The following is a 20,482-nucleotide window of genomic DNA, read 5'->3' as shown; positions in this document are numbered from 1 at the left end:
TACAGACATTCTGCAGTCCATGTCACATACATGTTTATAGATTGCAGCACACCTGGGCTATGACGTAGGCCAGCAGTGGCATTGCACAACATAAATGGTATTTCACAGATGGGTCATGTCTGTCACTTAGTTACCACTTCGGCAACACACTACAAAATGCTGCTGTGCAAGTTAGAAAAGCAATTTTTATTCTCGTTAGCTGTAACACATAATGGACCAAGCCAGTGAATAGAACACTGATTATATCACTCCTTCCATAATCTGGACACTTCTAAACAAGATGCCAAATGAATTTTCATTACAACATGGTTCTGAGTTTATACAAGCTGAGAGGTGCTTATCTTTTGAGATGTGAGAATGTTGCTCGGAGGAAAATCGGTGGTTCTCTCTTTACATAGCAAGAAATGTAGTAGCAGGAATAATTTCTCCTATACTGCCAATTTCCTTTTGGAAACTAAGCAACTTCAGAGAAAGCATCTCAAGTCCTCATAATGGATGTCCTCTCACAACATATGGCAGCTCCTTTTGCCAAGCAGCAGGAGTTTCCTGGCCCTTACACAGGTTCTCTCAAGAAAGGGCAATAATAGCCCCTGAATTGGTTCACACAATATATCCTGGGGACTGGATTCTGACACCCTTACTCGCACGGAGTAGTCCTTTACTCAACAAAACATTCTGACTGAAGTCAATAGGAATTCTTGCAGAGTCAGGTACTACTCAGCATAAGTAAGGATCTCACAATTCAGTCATAAGTTAGGATTTGATCCAGAGCCCATTGAAGTCAATGGAAAGACTTAATTAACTTTAATGGGCTTTGGATCAGCCCTTTACTGGTTCATTGAGGCAAAGATCATGCTGGCATATTATATTCTATATGAGTCAACTGGACAAAAATAAACCGCACATTAGGTGTGCAAGTGTCTCCACCTCATTCATAACAATATGGTTAAAGTAATTCAACAGTATTGCATAACAATGGAATTGTAAATTGCAGTTCTTGTATAGCCATAAGCACACAGTCAAATAATAAATAGTAAGGGTATTTGTTTTATAAACTGCTACAGTTTATTAAATGGTTACCTTTTTCCTCAAATATGATCGCAACACATTTTTCTTCGAAGTTATTATTTCTTCTAAGTTATTGCTGAAAACAATCCCAAAAAATCCATTATTTGTATCCAATGCTGCTTACGTTTAAAATCAATACAAGTCAGTCAAACAAATCTTGCACAGCTCAAAACGGGTAATTTTATAGCAAAATTAAAGACATTTTAAACTTTTAGAAGCTGTTGTGGAAAACATAAAGGCAAAATTAATGGGTTCAGTGATAATGTATTTGTGCTGCAAAATATTAGCCAAATCCTGCACCCACTGACATCGATGAAAAGTTTGCCATTGTTCAATGGGTGCAGAATCTGACCCTTCGTGAGACTGCTGAAAATGTTGCTTTAGGGAGCGACAGCCACTGTGAATTACAATGCTGTGATACAGATTTCACATCCCGGCAGTAAATAGGACTTACATTTTCTTAACAATACATTTTAAAAGTACAAGCCATTTTTTTTAATAGCATTAAAAATGGCACTTTTTGCAGGATGCAGGTGTAAACATTTCCTGCAGCAAATGAATATTTACAATGGTGACATGAGGATTCAGGTGTTGCATACAGCATAAGGTCCCAGTCCTACAAACTTTCCATGGACAAAACTCCCATTGTAATCAACAAAATTTCCATGCATCTTTCAGGATTGGGCCCAACTATCACAAAACAAATACTTTTCTGAAACATTTTTCATACGTTTATTAAATTTCTCCAGCCAATGCACATGTAATTTTGATAAAATATAAAGAATTTACAATATATTCAATAACCTGGAGGTGTGTCATACTCCCTTGCAATATAATTTTTATTCAACTATTAGTTAAATTAATTTAATAAGGCTTCTATATAATTACATTTGGAGAAAAAAAAGAGATCTTACACAGTAATTCTTTTGTAGAGCTCTCTCTTGATAGCTCCAGCTACAAGAAATCAGCAATCTCTTTAGCTGAACAAAATGTAATTTCTAATCAAGTATTTATGAAGAAGACCACTACAAAAATTAAATAAAAAGAACTATGAAAACCAAAGCACATGGTCCTCCCTGCTCCCCACTCCGAGCTTTTTAAAACAGAATTCAGTGCAATAATTGAATCCATTTACATTCTGAAATAGGATTATCTGTATTCCATTTTACAAGTATGTTGGGGGAAAATTAATAGCCAATGTTAAATATAGTACAACGATTAAACTACATATTGATATATATAGAAAACAATTTAGGCTGGAAAGCTGCAAGAGTCTAGCCTATTCTCTATGCCTCTCAGGAAGAGATTCTAATTTCTTTCTCTGTTAGAGTTACCATACGTCCGGTTTTTTCCGGACATGTCCAGCTTTTTGGTAATCAAACCCCCGTCCGGGGGGAATTGCCAAAAAGCCGAACATGTCCGGGAAAATACCGGCCGGGCACTTCCCCTCCCGCGGCTGCTCTGCTCCTCCCCTGACTCTTCGGCTCTGCTTAAGAGCTGAGCTGCCCGAGCGCTCCGGCTTCGGGCAGCCCCCATGCCTCCGGACCCTGCGCCGCTGGAGCAGAGCAGCTGGAGCCCGGGAGGGGAAGTGCCCGGCCGGCGGCTGGGGTCCGGAGGCAAGGGGGCTGCCCGAAGCCGGAGCGCTCGGGCAGCTCGGCTCTTAAACAGAGCCGAAGAGTCAGGAGAGGAGCACAGCAGCCGGAGCCCGGGAGGGGAAGTGCCCAGCCGGGGGTGCAGGGTCTGGAGGCATGGGGGCTGCCCGAAGCCCGAGCGCTACCAGCTTCACCGTTTACCGGGCAGCCTCCAGACCCTGCGCCCCCGGCTGGGCACTTCCCCTCCCGGGCTCCAGCTGCGCTGGGGAAGCGCCGGCCAGGGGCGCAAGGTCTCGGGGCTGCCCGGCAAACCGTGAAGCCGGAAGCGCTTGGGCAGCCCTTTTCGCATGGCTGGGAGGGAGGAGGGGGAGTTAGGGCGGGGACTTTGGGAAGGGGCGGAGAATGGGCAGAGTTGGGGTGGGGAAGGGGCGGAGTTGGGGTGAGGCCAGGGGTGGGAAAGGGGCGGGGCCAGGGCCCCGTGGAGTGTCCTCTTTTTTTATTTTTTAAATATGGTAACCCTACAGAGGCTCTGTATTAAATAGCCATGTGATATTATTCCACAGCAGTGGAACCCACCCAGAGGCCCAGTGGCCACAGAAAGCTCCCAGTGGATGGATGGATGGATGGATGGCCTTGGAGCAAGTACAAAGCAAGGGGAATTCATCCAGTACTACTGCAGAGCCTAGCACAGGGACAGAGGAGTGGTGGGATGGGGGAACAAGCTAGGTCTGACCTCAGAGCAGGTTAGAGCTATTTACAGGCTCTCATAATTTGCACCCACCCTTCCCCATACTGCCAGAGCCCCTGTGAGGCTTGCAATACTAGGGAACCACTAGGTTGCAGGCCTGCTGCCCCAGGCACGCTTCCTTCCACTCTCCTCTAGCCCACCCCACCCTCAACGTACCTCCGAGCACCCCATACCAGCAGCAATACAGACTTGGCTCTGCACCGGGTAAGGGGGCTACAATGCAAAGAGAATTCACCACGAGGGGGTTGTAGTCACTTTGTGCCATGCGCAAATTCCCCTAAGAGTTCAACACCAGCTCTGCATAAACTCATCACTGAGGTTGGAGCAGGCCACAAGCACAGCCAATAAGCCAGATTATATGGATTCAGTGGCCTCAGACACCAGTATACTGCTTGCAGCCTTTGCTATAGGCCAGTAGTTGAAATAGCAGCCAGGGAGAAGCTGTGGAGTTCCCACAAGTACTGCTATGGTATAGGGGCTGAATATTTCATTAGACAAAATGCCTCTCTGCAAAACAAAAAACCAATAAACACCTGTTATTGCATAGGAATGTGAATTGCATCTGAAAAACTCAGCCAGTCTAAGGTTCTCTCTATACCACATGAGGTTGGCTATCCACATATCAATGACCACACTAAGGAAGTCTCCATGTTATTGCATTAATCTGTAATCTTTAAAAGTCATAAGCCATCTATGGGCTAAATTAATATTAAAAACAGTTGCATTATGTAAACGGATGCAGACTTTCCTACAGAGTACAGAACTGGAACACCTTATTCTCTATTCACAAAGAAAAGTTGTCAGGAATACTTTGCACTGGATTCTCAGAGTGATGCTCAAGCTGCCTGGCTATGTTTGACTGCTCTGAGCTCAGCAAGAGGTTCCATACGCTGCTCTCTCAATAAAGAGTGTTTGCTGATTGAACAAGATACCTGGAGGATTAAGAATCAAGCCTTCATGATTTAAAAACCCTGGTTGACATTAAAAAAAAAAAGAATTGTAATATAATCCCCCACAGTTCTTCAAAGGAGACATCCCTACTTTTTACATACACTTTATAACTAGGTTTCTCTATACCTGTTGTAGCTTACACTAGGGTTAGTCACTGCTGAATTTGGTCCAAGTGCCTTAATCAGAGGTTCACTGTTCACATTTGGGATGAATTTGGCCCTTTGATGTAACAGCAGGTCTCCCTTCAGAGAGTTCATTAACTTCAATGGGATTACATGAAATATACATCAGCTCAGAATTGACACTATGGGTAAATGATGGGAGTGGGAAAGGAAGACAGCAGCACTCTGAAGACTATATATACAAAAATTGATCAGAATGCAGACTATACCCTTGCCCATATGAACTCAGAATGGTCAGTGTACACACAAAATTCTGCCCCAGAGGAAACAGAGGGGAATTCCCTGTGTCAGGAATTCTTCATTTATTGATCAGTCTTCTGTCCACTGTGCCAATTTTGTCCATCTGAGCTACTAGAAATAGCATAATTTCAAGCACACTTATGTTTGTGTGACAAGACCAGATTCCCAATGGCTAATCTAATGCATTATCCCATGATGGCTCATCACCACAAACACATACCAAAAATGTCTAATCATAGTAAGGCCAAATATTACAGAATTCTGTCAAATCATGCTTTCTCTCACCAAAACAGGCAAAAAAGAATTTTTGAAAAGCAGTTATACTTGATGGCTTGTAGCAGGGATATCAGTACAAAGATAGGCATGCCAGAACAGGCAACGAATAACATCTCAGCCATTTTTTCTTCACTCGGAGGCCTGTTAATGCCACAAAATGCTGCAGCCCACCTTCTCATTTTGTGTAAGCAATTTCCATTCTGTTGTGTTTTCTCACAATCTGTAAGTGTTAAATAAAACGAAGACATCTGTAACTTACAATCAAAAACAAGTTACCAATGTATTGGAATGGCTTAATGAATTTTCCATAATGTAACTGTCATACATACTTTTAAAAATACATATAGGGACACTGGTAATTCATGAGTTTATAGATCCAAATTGATACAAGAAAGATCCCAGATCTGTGCACCTTGGTGGAAATAGGGTCTACAAACTAATTAATCCCTGAGTTAGCTGAAAGTTGTGTAAATGTAAACAGCTATCTGATGACTGTTTGAGGCACTCACTTCAGTTGGCTATGTATCTGATATATACAAACCTCCCACGCAGTCCGGGGAAAGGAGTTTTTGGTCCTGTTTCTTCTTTGCCCTGCACCTTAGTAATCATTACACCCGTGCAGACAAAAATCAGGATGGAAGCATTTTAAATGATTACACAAGGTGTAAGGCTATGACAAATCAGGCATCTAGAGACTCTGGTCCTTAAGCCCTTGGAGATAATAGTGAAGAGGCAGGGCACAGGCTGTGGCTGACTGACAGCCAGGAGTTGAGTCCAAAGGAGGAGCTCTTAACTACAGCTCCAATTTGGAGCTGCCAGTCAGGTAAAGACACCAAGTCCAACAGGATGAAGAACTCCCTGAGTAGCTGGGGTGAAGGAAACAGACCTCTCAAAATATATTTTTTAAAAGATACTGTTTTCAGGGAGTGGGAATGTGACAGTTCAGGTGATAGTTCAAGGATCCTCTCCTTTTCTTCTGTAGCAACTCAACAGGGGTCATTACAGCCTTGGGGTGCAGTAATCCTATTAGTTCTGGGTAGAGGAAAACATTGCTGGATGTAAACAGCTGTTTCCGGAGCATGGAATTCATCTGCTTTTCCCTTGTGTGGCTCCATACCACCTGCATGTAGAGCCACTCCAGGCCACGCAATCACCAGGCCCAATCTGCTGAGAATCAGCTAGCCCTCTATGGGGCAGGCTTAGGTGGGATTGGATGTCTTTACAGAGAAATAAGTGATATATAACCATGAGTCAGGATTTGGCCCCAAAGACAATCTATTTCTTGGACCTTCTGTAATCTGATCAACTGCTAAGCTCTTTTAGATTTAAATAATTAACTACTCTTAAAAATTTACACCAGCATGCAAACTGGCTTCAATAGAGCTACTCCTGATTAGTGTAACTCAGAGGAGACTCAAACCCACAGAGTACATATTTATAACCAGAACTGTTTAAAAGTCTCAATACAGGTCACTTGCATCAGGTAGCTTCCAAAACTTTGATCCACGTTATCTAACACATAGAGGCCAAATTCACCCCCAGTCTAACGGCAGTGATTTAAATGACATTGCAGCAGGGATAAATTTAGCCTATTTACCTACAATCATTTAAATAAGAACCTGTTAAGAGCTTTGAGAATCATAGCAATGACCCTTTTATCTTCATAAATTTACAAGCTAATCATGAACTAAGATCAAGTGGAATAACTGTGATAATCTCAGTACTTATGATTTAGGGGGGAAATTATGAGTTTAGTTCTATTAGCAGTAATTTTCAATTTCTGAAATTAAAAAGGTCTAAAGAAACTAAATGATCTCTGCCCTAGAATATACTGTTCCTGAAAAACAGGGAACCACATTATTACATATGCAGAACTCAATGTTATTAATACCACTAAGCTCTTACTCATCATTTTTCCCAGTCTGTAGATCTCAAAGTCCTTTACAAAGGAGATAAGTATTATTATACCCATTTTACAGCTGGAGAAACAAGCAGAGACAGAGAAGAGACTTGTGCAAGGTCACCCAGCAGGCCAGCAGCAGAACCATGAACTGAACCCAGGTCTCCTGAGTCCGAGTCCAATGCCTTATCCACCTGGGTATACGGCCTCCCTAACAAAATATCTGCTAGACTGAATGATTTAAAAACAAGACTTTGATTCCAAACACCAATTCTTATAGTAGCAATAAATGGAGAGTAGAATACCTTTTTAAATGTTTCTTACTTTAAAGAAGTTAGTGTTTTGCAGAAGTTATCTTAACCTTTTGACCCAGCTGGAGTAGTGCCTTAAACTGTATTTTTATTCCATGTCCAAAATTCCAGCAAGCTGGTCATAGTGTGGTGCCAAAAAAAAAGAGTATGCTATTAAACATGGATTTGAAACATTTATATCAATTATCTCTCTCTATTTCTTTGCAGAAGATATTAAGGTGTTGCCAAAAATTAAGCCAACCAGGTGCATACAAGAAAATAAAAACATTATGCTAATCTGATGTGCGAACTTGATTAGCAAGATGTTTCACCACAAAGGATGCATTACTGGCTCCAACAGAGAACAAAAAAAATGTCCATTGACTCAAATGAAATATTTCTGTTGCAGATGGACTTAATCTCATCGGAGCGGCATAATGCATAAAATGTTGCTGTAGGAAATACTCTGCTGCACTGCTCAAATGTAAACAATTACAGCTTTATTAACTGCTGCTTAATGTATTTAGTAAGCAAAATAAAGCACGCCTATGCTGATGCCCTATCCCTCAGTGCCAATATTCCAATAGAACATTATTATATAATGTACTATGCACCTATTGCAATGGCCTTTGGGCACCTTACATACATGAAAAAATGAATCAACCATTATTTACCACATTGATATTATTGGCAGAAATAATAGCCATCTCTTACCAAGAAAAGCCATCAAATGGGAAAGCCTACACAGTCTCCACCCAAGATGAAACAAGTGCTTGGTTAAAAAGATGAAGACCTGAAAATTCAGGTTCTGGCAGAACACCCGATGGACTGAGTTCCTTTGCTTGGGTCACTACACAAAGGGCATCCTTTCTCCAGTTCTCAAGAGGTCAAATTTAGGGATGGTCAATGGGACAGCTTCAGCTAATCTCAGCTATCATAATGTTGCATAGATAAGCACTTCAACACAAAAGCTACAGTGGAGACCATGAGCAAACAGTTGCTAAACATAACAAATTAACATTACAAATACTTAACCAACTAATGCAATAAAAACATTAAAACGGCTTCACCTGTTTTGCTGACTGGCAGTTCATCCACCGTGCCCGGCTCAACTGCGTCCCACTCAACGGAGCTATCCACCATGGGAACCGAGACAAGCATTGCAGGAAGAGCAGCTATGCCAACGAGACCCTGCCCCACATCCTTTGCAGCTGCAAACCCCACTCCAGAGCCTGGCAGCTGCGCCACAATGCCATCCAGAACCGCCTGGTGAAAGCCATCGCACCACGCCTGGGGGAGGTCGCTGTAAACTGCACCATCCGCGGTACCGACAGCCAGCTACGACCTGACGTGGTCATCACCGACAAAGCCCAGAAAAAGATCATCTTCGTCAACGTCACGGTCTCCTTTGAGAATAGGACCCTGGCATTTCGCAAAGCCAGAGTTCGTAAGCTGGAAAAGTACGCCCCCCCAGCCGACACCCTAAGAGCAAAGGGCTATGAAGTGCAGATGGACGCCCTGATTGTCGGAGCCCTGGGCGCCTGGGACCCCTGCAACAAGTATGTGCTGCAGACCTGAGGGGTCGGTCAACGCTACGCCTGGCTCATGCGGCGCCTCATGGTCTCAGACACCATCCGATGGTCCAGGGACATCTACATCGAGCACATCACCGGCCACCGACGGTACCAAGAGGCGTGAGCCAGAGTGACATCGTTCTCCCACTACGAGAAAGGGACCAAGGGAGCCTTCTCCGTTGGATCATATGAACTGGAACCATAAACTCCCTGAACATTAATCTCACCAAATGAGGGTCAATCCATCTTCATCATCATATCCACTCATTATACTCCATACCGAACATAGCCACTCTATGAACTTCATACCCTCATATCTCAATGCCTGTACTTTGACTCATCAACCCTTTACCCACAATCGGGGATATTGTAGATTATGTATTCCTTATGCCACCCGATCTTAAACCAAACTTTGCACCCTCGATAATCTGTACATTATTCCCTGACAACCAGAAACTTCTATGCTCAAACTCAGTTCACCTTTTTTTTTTAACGTCATCTTAATAAAAACATTTTAAACTCTTACACAAGTAGGGCATCATCCAGACAGCTCTTGAAAACCTTGATAGCTCACTGAAGTTAGTGGAAAGACTCCCATTGACTTTGGATCAGGCCCCACATTGTCTGAGATGCAACATAGAAGAAGGAATTTAGGGTTCTCGTTATAGTAGGAGTTCATTCAGGGAATTTATTACTTCAGTGCAGAACTGGTCTGAAACCAGATTTTCTGTTCTGAGGGAAATTCCAACTTTTCAAGGGTCGGGGGATCATTCTGAATCTGAAATGTCAAAATTTTGTGAAGAACGAAAATTCAAAAAAAATAAAAAAATTATTTGGGCCCATCAAAACATTTCATCTGGATAACATCAGAATGTTTTGATATGGTAAAAATGCTTCATTTTGACTTTATCATTTTGATTATACTTTTATATTATATTAAAACTGTAAATATTTAAAGTAATATTTTACTACAAGTCAAAATTAAATGAATCAAAACAAGGTTAACATGTTTCATTTTGTCTTTATCAAAATGTCTCAACATCCCATTGAAAATTTCATCAAAACCAATACATTACAGGAACTTATTTTGATTTTAATGAAACCGCATTTTCTGACAGAAAACTGTTTCATCTAAAAAAATTTTATCAGCTCTATATCAGTGTGAGCTTTGCCTCAGTAAGGGCTGCAGGATTTTGTCCTTAGCGTATGTATTCTGACACGACCCTAGATTAGCCAAATATTGAACATAACTGATAAGATGTATCCAATACCTCTCTAAGCACATATACCAATTTCACTACCATATGATTTGAGACCCAAATCTTCAAAGCTATTTTAGTGCATAACTTTCATTGAAATCAATAGGAGTTAGACACCTAAGCACCTTTGAGGATCTAGATATGAGTGCCTAAAAAACAAAACAAAAAACCACCACACAAGCACTGTACAATTTGGCATGAGAATTCTCTCAAACCAAAATACTGCTCACTGAAAACAATGTTATTACCACAAATATAGAGAAAATGCAGACTTTATCTACATAGCCTTCGTTTTAGGAAAATATCAAAGTTACCGTAATCGGGAATTACCAGGCAAGTCCCTGACTGAATCATATATAACAAACAGCACCTCCAGAGAAAGCCTACTGACTTTCAGGGGCATTACTTTCTGCATATACATCATCAAGTCACCTACCAAAAGCAAACCTTGAGCCAAGATGGGTCCTATAAAGAGACAAGTCCAACACAAAACTAGTATAAGGAGGTGCTAAACCACTGACTTCAATAATGTTGCACTGCAATGCTTACACAAATTCTGAATTTGGCCTAGCTCCCCAGCAACTCCAGCTCAACAATTCAGGTTGTTGGGACATATGGATTAACAGTGTAACATCACAGATATTGTGAACAAAGTATACAGATATTCACAGACAGACCTTAGCAACCCAAGGAGAATATGTGAAGTCCTTTTTCTTTTATTATAATGTTTAAAAAATTCTTGTTATTATTAAGCATCTAAAATAAAACAAATATATTAAATAGAGCACAAATGGCATGAGAGTCAATCATGTACTAATTCTCTGGAGTCTAACAGAAAGAAACTCTATAAACATCCTTACTGTTCAAAGAGAGTATTTTACTGACCATGCCGGAAGACTGTTTCTGTCTTTTCAGAATTTTTTCCCCCCATTGTTAACTTTCTCACATTGGTCTGAACAATAAGCAAGTGATGGTACAATCACTATATGGTTATCAAAATTTACTTCAAATAAACTTTTTCATATTTAGACTTTTTGCAAAAGGCATCTAAATCTAAAACTTACTGTGCAAGCAGCAAAATACGTTACTAAATAATTCTAGTGACACAAACAATCATGAGAAATGTAACTTTCCTTTTTAGTAAAAGTTTTTCCCTCAGATATCTTCATGTTGCAAAGAAAGATGTGCCAAATATCTCAGTTGCCTCACCACACTATCTTCAGAGCACAAACTGAAAGACATTAAAACCTTAAATTCTTTGATCAGAGGTTTATAAGAGCTAAAAAATGTCCATTGGATACATATAGCTTCCTGAAGTAAAATAGCCATAACCATATTAGCCAGCCACTTACATAGTTTTCCTGGATTTGAAAATTCCCTGCAAACTACTGAAGGCAGAATAGGAAAAAGACCAGTCTGGCATATCATCTGTACAAGGACTGTCAGACTGAGCCTTAAAGAAACATCTGTAAGTATGAAACAGACTCAGGCAATGTTTGAAAGTATCACACTGAAATTAGGAGTGGTCTTTCAGTATCACAATGACTAAGGAACTCTGATAATATTGTCCCTTCCTCCCCTCTCCCCCGGCTTTATATGTAAAGTCCATTTTTATCAATATAACAAGGACCTATGCCTTAGATTAGGACATCATTGGACAAAGATGTTCTTCCATTATGGGGAAGGGGAAGAAATATAGTTCCAAAAGTATACAGTTAATGTAGGCAGAGCAGGGATATATGTTTGAGATGCCTCTGAGGAATGTCTTTGCAAAAAGTTGCATAATATTTCAGTAAAAGATATACGTGGGGATTACATAAGTGGACAACCTTCCTATCAATTTATTAAACTATTTATACTTCCAATTTCCAGAAGGAAAATAATAATAATAGCTGACTTCAATGAGAGTTCTATGCTGAGAAGCCTTACAAGTTAGAGCACTAAATACTAAGAAGGGACCTCTCCCTTTTTAAACTCCATCTTCTATCCTCCTTACTGAGGAAGGGTACGAAAATTGCAATTGTACTTTCAACTGCAAACAATTAATTTTGATTTAGCCCTGGATAATTCAACAGAAGGGATAAAAATTATTGAAAGCATCTGAGAGTAATTTAACCAGTATGACCCTGGGCAAGTCCCTACGCCTCTGTGCCTCATTTCCCCTTCAGTAAAACAGGGATAGTAATAGTTCCTTTATACCATGCTGTGTTTTTTGTCTGTTTATACTGTAAACTCTTCAGGACAGGGACTGTCTCTTATTATAGGGTTGTACAACACCTAGCGTAGTGGTGAGCTAATCTCAGTGGAAGCCGCTAGGTGTTACTGGGTTTACAAATAATAAATAACCATGACTTTTAACCAGTTGTGAAATTCGAAAAAAGTATTTCTCTCTTGCTCTCCAAATAATGCCTCATTTGTCACCTGTTCACACATACTAAATCATAAAATTACTGATTAGACAAATAACCTTTTGTTTTACTTCTTTTGTTTAAAGCTTCTCAAGAGGTTAGAGTTATAATGGAATTTGAAATATCATGCACACGAAAAAAAATCAATGAGAGTTGTCTGCTTTGCAGGCTCTGGCCTTTAACGTATGACATAGTATTTCACACTTGTCTTTTGCCAAAGGTTATATAGAAGCAGTACAGAAACATAGATCCTTACTCCTTTTACACATTGGGGGAACGGGGGGGGGGGGGGGGGGAAATGAAGTGAGGGGAGGGCACCTGGAATTCCTCCTTGCTTCATTTCAGTTTTTTCTTTCCTTGTTGAAATTCAGGAAAGCAAACTCACTGGCTATGGACCTGGTCACAGCATGATTATAATTCTTATGAAAGTTAATTGTGAAGTAGAGTGGTTGAATACAAATAAGCCTCTTAAAGCAATGCTTCTGAACCTGTCTACAAAGTTTGGACTCACATAAAATTCTCCCAAATAAGCTTTGATAAAGATTTATGAGATCTATAGGTGAAATCCCCAATATAAAAGATTATTATTTTCTCTTTTCTTTTTAAAAGGACAAATCAGAACTGATTTAAATGAAAGGACTCCTGAAAAGGCAGGAGGTAGATGTTCAAAAGTACAAAGTCAATTATTTCTATTTCCTATTTATGCCTTTTTAAAATTCCCCCCATTATCTACAGAGTTGTGAATAAGAGGTTAGCAAGTTAAAATTTGAATGAAAAGAAAAACTATTTTCCTCTCTCTCTCTCTCTCTAAATGAGAGAGAACATGTCCAAGGACAAATATTCAGACCTTATACACACTGGACATTATCCAAAAGGGTTCATATCTTACTTACAGTACAAGTCAAATTTAATTTGCTACAGAGAATTTTTTTTTAATTTAAGACTGTACTCAGTTCTTTAAAGCAAATATCCTTTGGAGGTCAAACTCGGGTTGTCAGTTTTGGTTGGATGTATTCCTGGAGCTATCACATGACATAATCTTTAATTAAAGATTAATCTTTAATTCCTGGAGACTCCAGGCCAATCCTGGAGGTTTGGCAACCCTAGCTCAAAACACTCCACTGATGCAAGCAACTCCACTAGCTTGCATGGAGATGCACTCTCTTATGCTACCTCTGAATTTGACACAGAGATCCAAAAGTGGCTACTAAAACTAATTTTAAAAGAGTGTGACTTACTTTGACTAAAGTAAAGCTGGATGACTTGAACACTCCTAGTTCAGTTGGATTACTCATATGCTTAAAATTAAGCATGTGTTTAAATGCTTTGGTGGATTGGGGCCAAAGTGCTCAACCCCTGAAGAATCAAGTCCAAAGAAAGTACTGGGATTCTTTTACAATTTATTTTCCACTCGTGCGCTAAGGCCTTGACCCCACACCACTGAAGTCAATGGGAACTTTCCCACTGAATTCAACAGGTGCAGGGTAATGTCATTAAAAAAATGCCTCCAACTCATTCCACATAGGCTACAAAACAGGCATCAGAGAATGAAGATTTTTGGTCGCAATCACCTGAGGTTGTTTTAAACCAGTGACCAAGTACTGGATCCTATTACCAACCAGCCATCCAGTCCAGTGGCCTCTACAGAACTACACAGACACTTTGCTGCATCCTTTGAATGAGTGCTGTGCAGGTTTCTATCATTTTCTCAAATCCAACTCGCTTTTCAGCTGATAAAAAAGAATTTAAAGAAAGCAATGGAACAACATTCTGATTCTGGATATGCGCAAACACACCATTCATTCAAGCTTATTTAGATGTAATGATTTATGAACACAATAATAAAAGTAAGACTGTAAAAGTCTTTTTGCTACTTAATGAGCAATGTTTAAATGATTAATTTTCCTGCATATGAAAATTCTTCTTCTGAAAACCCTGTGATAGTAAATTAATTATTTTTAAAATGTTGATTCTATATAACAATATATATTCGATAGCTGGAGAGCTTTTCCTAAAACATTACAAGGTCTTGAAAGATGCAGACAAAATTAAGTATGTAATTCTTTTATTCCAAAATAAATGAAAACCACTCCCAGAATCATACAATGGGACAATACCAAAGGAAAACTTGGTTTCAAACTGCTTTTCTATAAACACTAAATAAAGCAATCCTGTGGGAAAACAAACTTAATTCTTCATAACTAGTCCCAATAGCAAAATAAGTCAAAACAGAGGATTACGGTAATATCAGTTTTTTGCGTTTTTGCATGTCATCAACCTGAAGTGAAATCTACATGAAATTAATCAGAATGTATTCATGATTTGTGACACCTCATGGAGCAGGGAGATTCAGACCGAAATTTTAAAGTTGCAAGGTCAGTGATGTTCTCTTTACTTTAGGTCAAGATCACGTATCTTGTGAAGCCTTTACATAAGCTTCAAGAGAAAAAGGAAAGTGTCCATCTTAGAGTGTTGGAGTACATACTCAAAGAACCGTGACCCTAGTCCATCAAAGCATTTAAGCACATGTGTAATTTTAAGCACCTGACCAGTCCCATTGAATTCAATTGATTGCTTTTAGCTAATGCTTATAGAAAGTTACACATATGCTTAAATGCTTTGCTGGATTCTGACCAATTTGATGCAGATTAGTAGTTTACACGGGAATATTTCAAAGGAGTCTAAGGGAGTTAGGCATTTAACTCCCTTACACTGCCTTTCGAAATCACAACCTTAAAATCCAACTCTGAATGCTTCATTTATGAAAAAGAATGAACATATGAAGTACCTAGAGCTAAGCATGAATGTTTGTTACTGCTCTGCCTTAGGCTAGATTTTGTCCAGTTTTTGTTCAAGTACACAAGAATGAAGGGTGCCAAGATCTTCCCCCTGCACAGGGTTCAACCATAGTTGAAGTCTTTTTTTCTCACCCAAGTGCAAGGTCTACTTCTGACTCCTGTCTCCTCGAGTCCTAACCAGGCCAAAAGAACCAAGGAGATATATGAATATCATTAACACATATCTATTAAACAGCCGTTAGTGTGCATCTTCAACACTCTCATCTGAACTCTGCCCACAAATTCATCTCTCCAGGATTCACTGTGTAACTTAAATATTTACAGTGAGGGACTGCATAGTTCAGTATATAAAAAATAGCAACTCTCTTTCCTTGAGATCTTTCTTAAAAGCTAAACTGAATATATAAATGGAACCTGGGAGTCTTCCCTACCAGATTACAACAAATAGATTGTCAAGGATTTTAGGGTCAAAATTGAACCTGTTAATTTAACTGTAACAATGAGGATGCGAAGCAGACAGTATTGCCTAGCAATCTGGAATGCAATCAGCTTTTAAACATAATTTAATTTATTTGTGTCACTGCATATTTTTCTAAGCAAGAATGAGAGAACTATCAAGGTTGAACCTATTTATTCTGCCTTCAAGTTCTTCATAAATGCTACATAAAAATAAAGATGAGTTGCAAAACAAAAAACTTTATTGCTAGTTCAAAACTTGCCCTATTGTGAAGTTAGCAAACATTTCAAACAAGATATTTACATTGTTGTTTGATGGTACCTGTTGTTGGTCACATAAAGTGACCAGAATTCCCCATATTCCATTATTTTCATTCCTGCATTAACAACAGCTTGTTAACAGCACTACTGCTTTAGGGCCCAATCCTGCCACCCACAATCTGGTTTCAATGGGAACACATACTTTTGGCTTCAATGGGACTGCTCACGTGAATAAGGACAGCATTAAGTCCGTACATTGGAAATAGTATCTTGAAGATGTCCACTTTCATGCGATCATTAACAAAATTAGTATAAACCAATTTAATCATCTTAAGTGTGTGCCTATAGCCCACTTTATAAAATCTTTATTTTATCTGATAAAACGATTGCATCTCTGTTGTTTCTAACCAACTGTTTTTCTGATACTTTTGCAACAACAACTGAGGTCTTTTCATCCAAGTTCACATCCTGAAAGTCTTCTTTTTGAAATTCACAAAAGACAAAACAACAAGCTACTGCAAGGTATTTGTTGCCCAGATATACCACCCAGTGTTCTTCAACACAGCAGATGTCTCTGTAGTCTGCACCCTTAGCATTTAGAAGGTTTGAAAAATAAACAAGTATGTGTGTGTATTTACACAAGATATTACACGATCTGTTCCATTTCACACAAATGCTGAAGATACCAGTTTGGAGAACACACGAAAAACAATGTGTGTGTATATAACTGCCCACTGTATGTACCTTAGAAACAGAGTGTGAATATACAGTGTATTATCTGTGCCCAAAGCTGTTATATGTGAATGGTTTGTGCTGTACCTGCCTTCCCTCATTTCTAGATCTGCTAAAGGGATGGGAGAAGCTGTTGCTGCTGGAAATGTAGAGCAAAGGGGGATGGCTGCTATATCTCCTTCCCAGCCAGCTCAGCAGCCACCCTGACCCATCCCCCATTTTTCTCCCCCACTCCCCAGATTCTTGCCTATTCGGCCATTCAGGTCAACAGCAACAGATCAGCAGCTGACAGTGACAGAGGGGAGCATCAATTGAGATTTGCTGTACAAACTAAGAGCTTAAATCCGTCCCTGGTCATCTCTCTGTTGCTTCCCTTCCAGCTGGATAAAATTTTGGGTGGGTGGGAAGGGGGAAAACAAAGTCAGTGTTGTCCTCTGCAGGCTAAAAGCTGGGGGGATAGGTCCCCTCCCAAGTACTCCTCCCCTCATAATTCTATTTATGCTCATTTTAATAAGGAGCAATGTTGCTTCTCCTATTTGTTTCTGCATCTATATATTTTTCATTCTTACCTGAAATCCATCCATTCCTGGATTGCTCCTAATTCTTCAGCATAATTTACCCTAACAGTTAAAAATACCTTCAAGAAATGAGAAGTTGAAAGTCTGCTATAGCCTCTCAAGCCTTTTCATAGACCACATTGTAATACAGAGAGTACCTTAGGGGCCATCTCTTCCCATTTTGTATTGTGTGGACCACCTCTCATCCCATCCCAGGCACAATCATCTCTAACCATTCTCACATCTGTGGCATTTACAACAGCGACAACATGAAAGAGGCATATTAGAAAAGTTTTTAAGCTTCTTTTACTGCTGGGGGGGGGGGGGGGAGAGAATGAGAAGAGCCAATATTATGTGACCAGCCAGCGCGCGCTCCACAGACCACCACCAAGTGATCTGCAAACCATCCGCAGTACCCACACCACAGGTTGAGAACCACTGGGAAAGGGAGCAATGGAAAGCTGACAACTGGGCAAACATATCCCTCAAAACTATTAGCTGGGGCGGGGGCTGACTGGCTGAAGCAAGTGGGAGACTTTTTCTGCTCCCCGTCAACAACTGCTCCCAACAAGGCATCCCTCTTTCCAAGAAGGGAGATTTGCTTGTGAAGAGAAACCTCCCCGGTGGCTGTGCACGCCCTGCTCGGATTCAGGGCAGCTTCCTAACACAGGGGGCACGCGCGACCCGCACACACGAGTCTCGTCTCCCGCCCCCCCCCCCCCCCACACACACACACCAAAGGCGCAGGGGGTGCCCGCCTTACCTTGATAATACTGCTCCTGCGAGGGGTCGCCTTGGCAGCTTCCAAGAGGCTGGCTTCGGGATCCGCTGCTGCCCCCGCCGAGGTTCCCAGGCTGCCAGGAAAGCGCTCGGCGGCTCCTGCCATAGCCAGTCCGCTGCGGCGCTCCCGTCTCCTGCCTGGAGCCACCGCAGGGATTTCCAGGGATACCGGCTCTAGGCACAGCTCGGCTTCCTCCCCGCCCTTGTGAAGCGCCTCGGGCAGGGCAGGACCCGCCGGTAGCGGCTCTCTGCTGCCCGCACGTTCTGCCATCACCCTCCCGAACGGGCTCGACTCCCCTCGGGGCACGGGCAGACACGCGGGGAGACAGGAGGGTGGGGCGCGCGGATCTCCAGCCTCTCCTCCTAGTGCACCGCGGCGGCAACTTTCTCAGGGGGAGTCATTGTTAGCCCGGCTCCTTCTGCAGCGGGAGGTGGCTGTGCAGCCCTGCCAAGGCGGCAGCCCCGGAGGCGCAGGGGAGGGTGTCCCTTGTAGCAGGAGGGGGCTTCCCAGCGGCGGGGAAAGGGCGGGCGCACGCCCCGCTTGTGACAGGCAGAACACCAGGGACAAGATCCCGGGGCGCGTGTGCAAGGCAGAAGCAAGAGTGCTCAGGGTAAGCTGCAGCCCGCCCGCCCGCGAGCAGGAAGTGCCGCGGCTCTACTCCTCTGTTGTGACAGAGCCAGGCGTGTTTTGACAGGCCAGGCTGACAGACAGGGAGCCGGGCCACTTAGCACAGGAGCAGCTTCTCCGATGGGGCCGGGGGCGCCCAATAGTAATCGCCGGGGGGTGTGGCCATGGGGCAGAATGGAATGTGGGCTCTGCTGGGTGTCCCAGCGACTGGGTACATACAACTATAGCTATCCACACACACACACACACACACACACACACACACGCGAAGTTTTAAAGTGTGATGGGGCGGTTAAAGAGGGGAGTGAAGAAGGGAGGCGGAAGACGTCTAGTCGCCCCTGCAAGCCAGATATCCAGTCAGCGCAGCCTTGCTTTCAAAGCAGAGCGTGTACTTGTGCTGTAGCAGGCACGTCAGGAGAGTAAGTACCCAGGAGAGAGGTATGGTTTAGGGAAGTTTTGGAGTGTGACTACGTCAAGTTAGAGAGAGACTAGAGAAGAGGCTGGACAAGTTTATGCCCCTGCAAACCGTATAAGCGCAGCCGTTCCTTCAAAGCGGCATTTTGCTTGTATTAGATTTGTGGACATCAAAGCGTGAATGGTTAAAGATATAACTAGAGGGACGTTTCTGGGATGCTTTGAAATTTGACCATGTCACGCTAAAGATACGCTGGGGGGGGGGGGCAGAGGAGAAAAGGTTCCAAATCTTGCACATTAGCAATCCCAGTAAACGCACGGTGAGAGGAGTTCGCAGGGGTGTTATGTTCACTGTGCAGGAGATGATCAGGGCAGGTGAAAGATATGAACCAGCTCTGTCGCTGAACTGGATTAAAAGTGAGACCGTTCAAAAACTATCACTAAGTAAACTAACGCGTACGAAACAGGAGGCAGATGCCGCTAGACGGACATTCGGCCAGGCTCATGTGGTACCCCAGTGGCAGGTTGAAGAGTGGAAAGGGAGGCCTGATTCAACATTGTTCAGATTGTCAATGTAAACGACCGCGTAAAGCAGCTCCCGTTTGTATAGCGCGAGAGGTAAATAAGCGGGGCGCGGGGAGACAGTCTCACTCTCTTTTAAAAACAAGGAGTCCGGTGGCATCTTAAAGACTAACAGATTTATTTGGGCATAAGCTTTCGGGGATAAAAATCCTCACTTCTTCAGATGCAGAAGTGAGGGTTTTTACCCATGAAAGCATGTGCCCAAATAAATCTACTAGTCTTTAAAGTGCCACTGGACTCCTTGTCGTTTTTGTGGATACAGACTAACACAGCTACCTCGTGATACTTCACTCTCTTTTGGGATGTGCGTGCTGCCTAGCCTGTTTTCAAATATATTTGCCTCTGTCACCGATTTATGCAACAAAGCACCCGCTGTAATCCAATCCAGGCTGCCCAGACCATTCACAAGGGCGGGGGGGGGGGGAAATGTAGGGAGTGGGCTCCTAATGCGAATCTAATTCATTTCTGCTTTCTCCCTACGGAATAAGTGCTTTGACCGGGCTCCGTTTCGCCTGCTGCTCCCAGCGAAGCCAGGGGGAGTTTTCACCTTACACTCCAGTGGGAGACGTTTCGGGTGTAGGAGCCTGGGACTCCGCCTTGACCTTCTCGGCTACGTTTATAAAGAATCAAACGGCGGCATCCGCCGCCGAGGCTCTGATCAGCGGAGAGAACAAGGAGGCGCCGCAGAACGCTCCACGCCGGGGCATTACAACGTGTGTGAAGGAGAGTAGCTTGCTTAGTCCTCGCTCGGTCCAGCCAGCACTGCTGTGATGTGTTTCAGCAACA

At 42.2% G+C, this 20,482-nt stretch overlaps 1 protein-coding gene across 2 annotated transcripts in view; it reads right to left on the bottom strand.

The window, feature by feature from the left end:
- The window catches only part of PLCL1 (phospholipase C like 1 (inactive)), a 304,452-nt gene extending 285,710 nt beyond the window's left edge, over window positions 1-18,742 (bottom strand). Inside the window, exon 1 of one of the 2 annotated variants that reach the window (XM_065562047.1) lies at window positions 18,056-18,742. In XM_065562047.1, the coding sequence (XP_065418119.1) occupies window positions 18,056-18,343 (288 nt within the window). In that variant the 5' untranslated portion in view covers window positions 18,344-18,742. The remainder of the gene's footprint in view (window positions 1-18,055) is intronic. The other variant, XM_065562048.1, reaches the window with a different exon arrangement.
- Between the last annotated feature and the right edge of the window lie 1,740 nt (window positions 18,743-20,482).

The sequence above is a fragment of the Chrysemys picta genome, chromosome 11 (genome assembly GCF_011386835.1).
Source record: "Chrysemys picta bellii isolate R12L10 chromosome 11, ASM1138683v2, whole genome shotgun sequence".
Classification (NCBI taxonomy): domain Eukaryota; kingdom Metazoa; phylum Chordata; order Testudines; family Emydidae; genus Chrysemys; species Chrysemys picta.
Note: the sequence above shows the minus strand (reverse complement) of the source record. Positions and strands in the feature narration are given on the sequence as shown.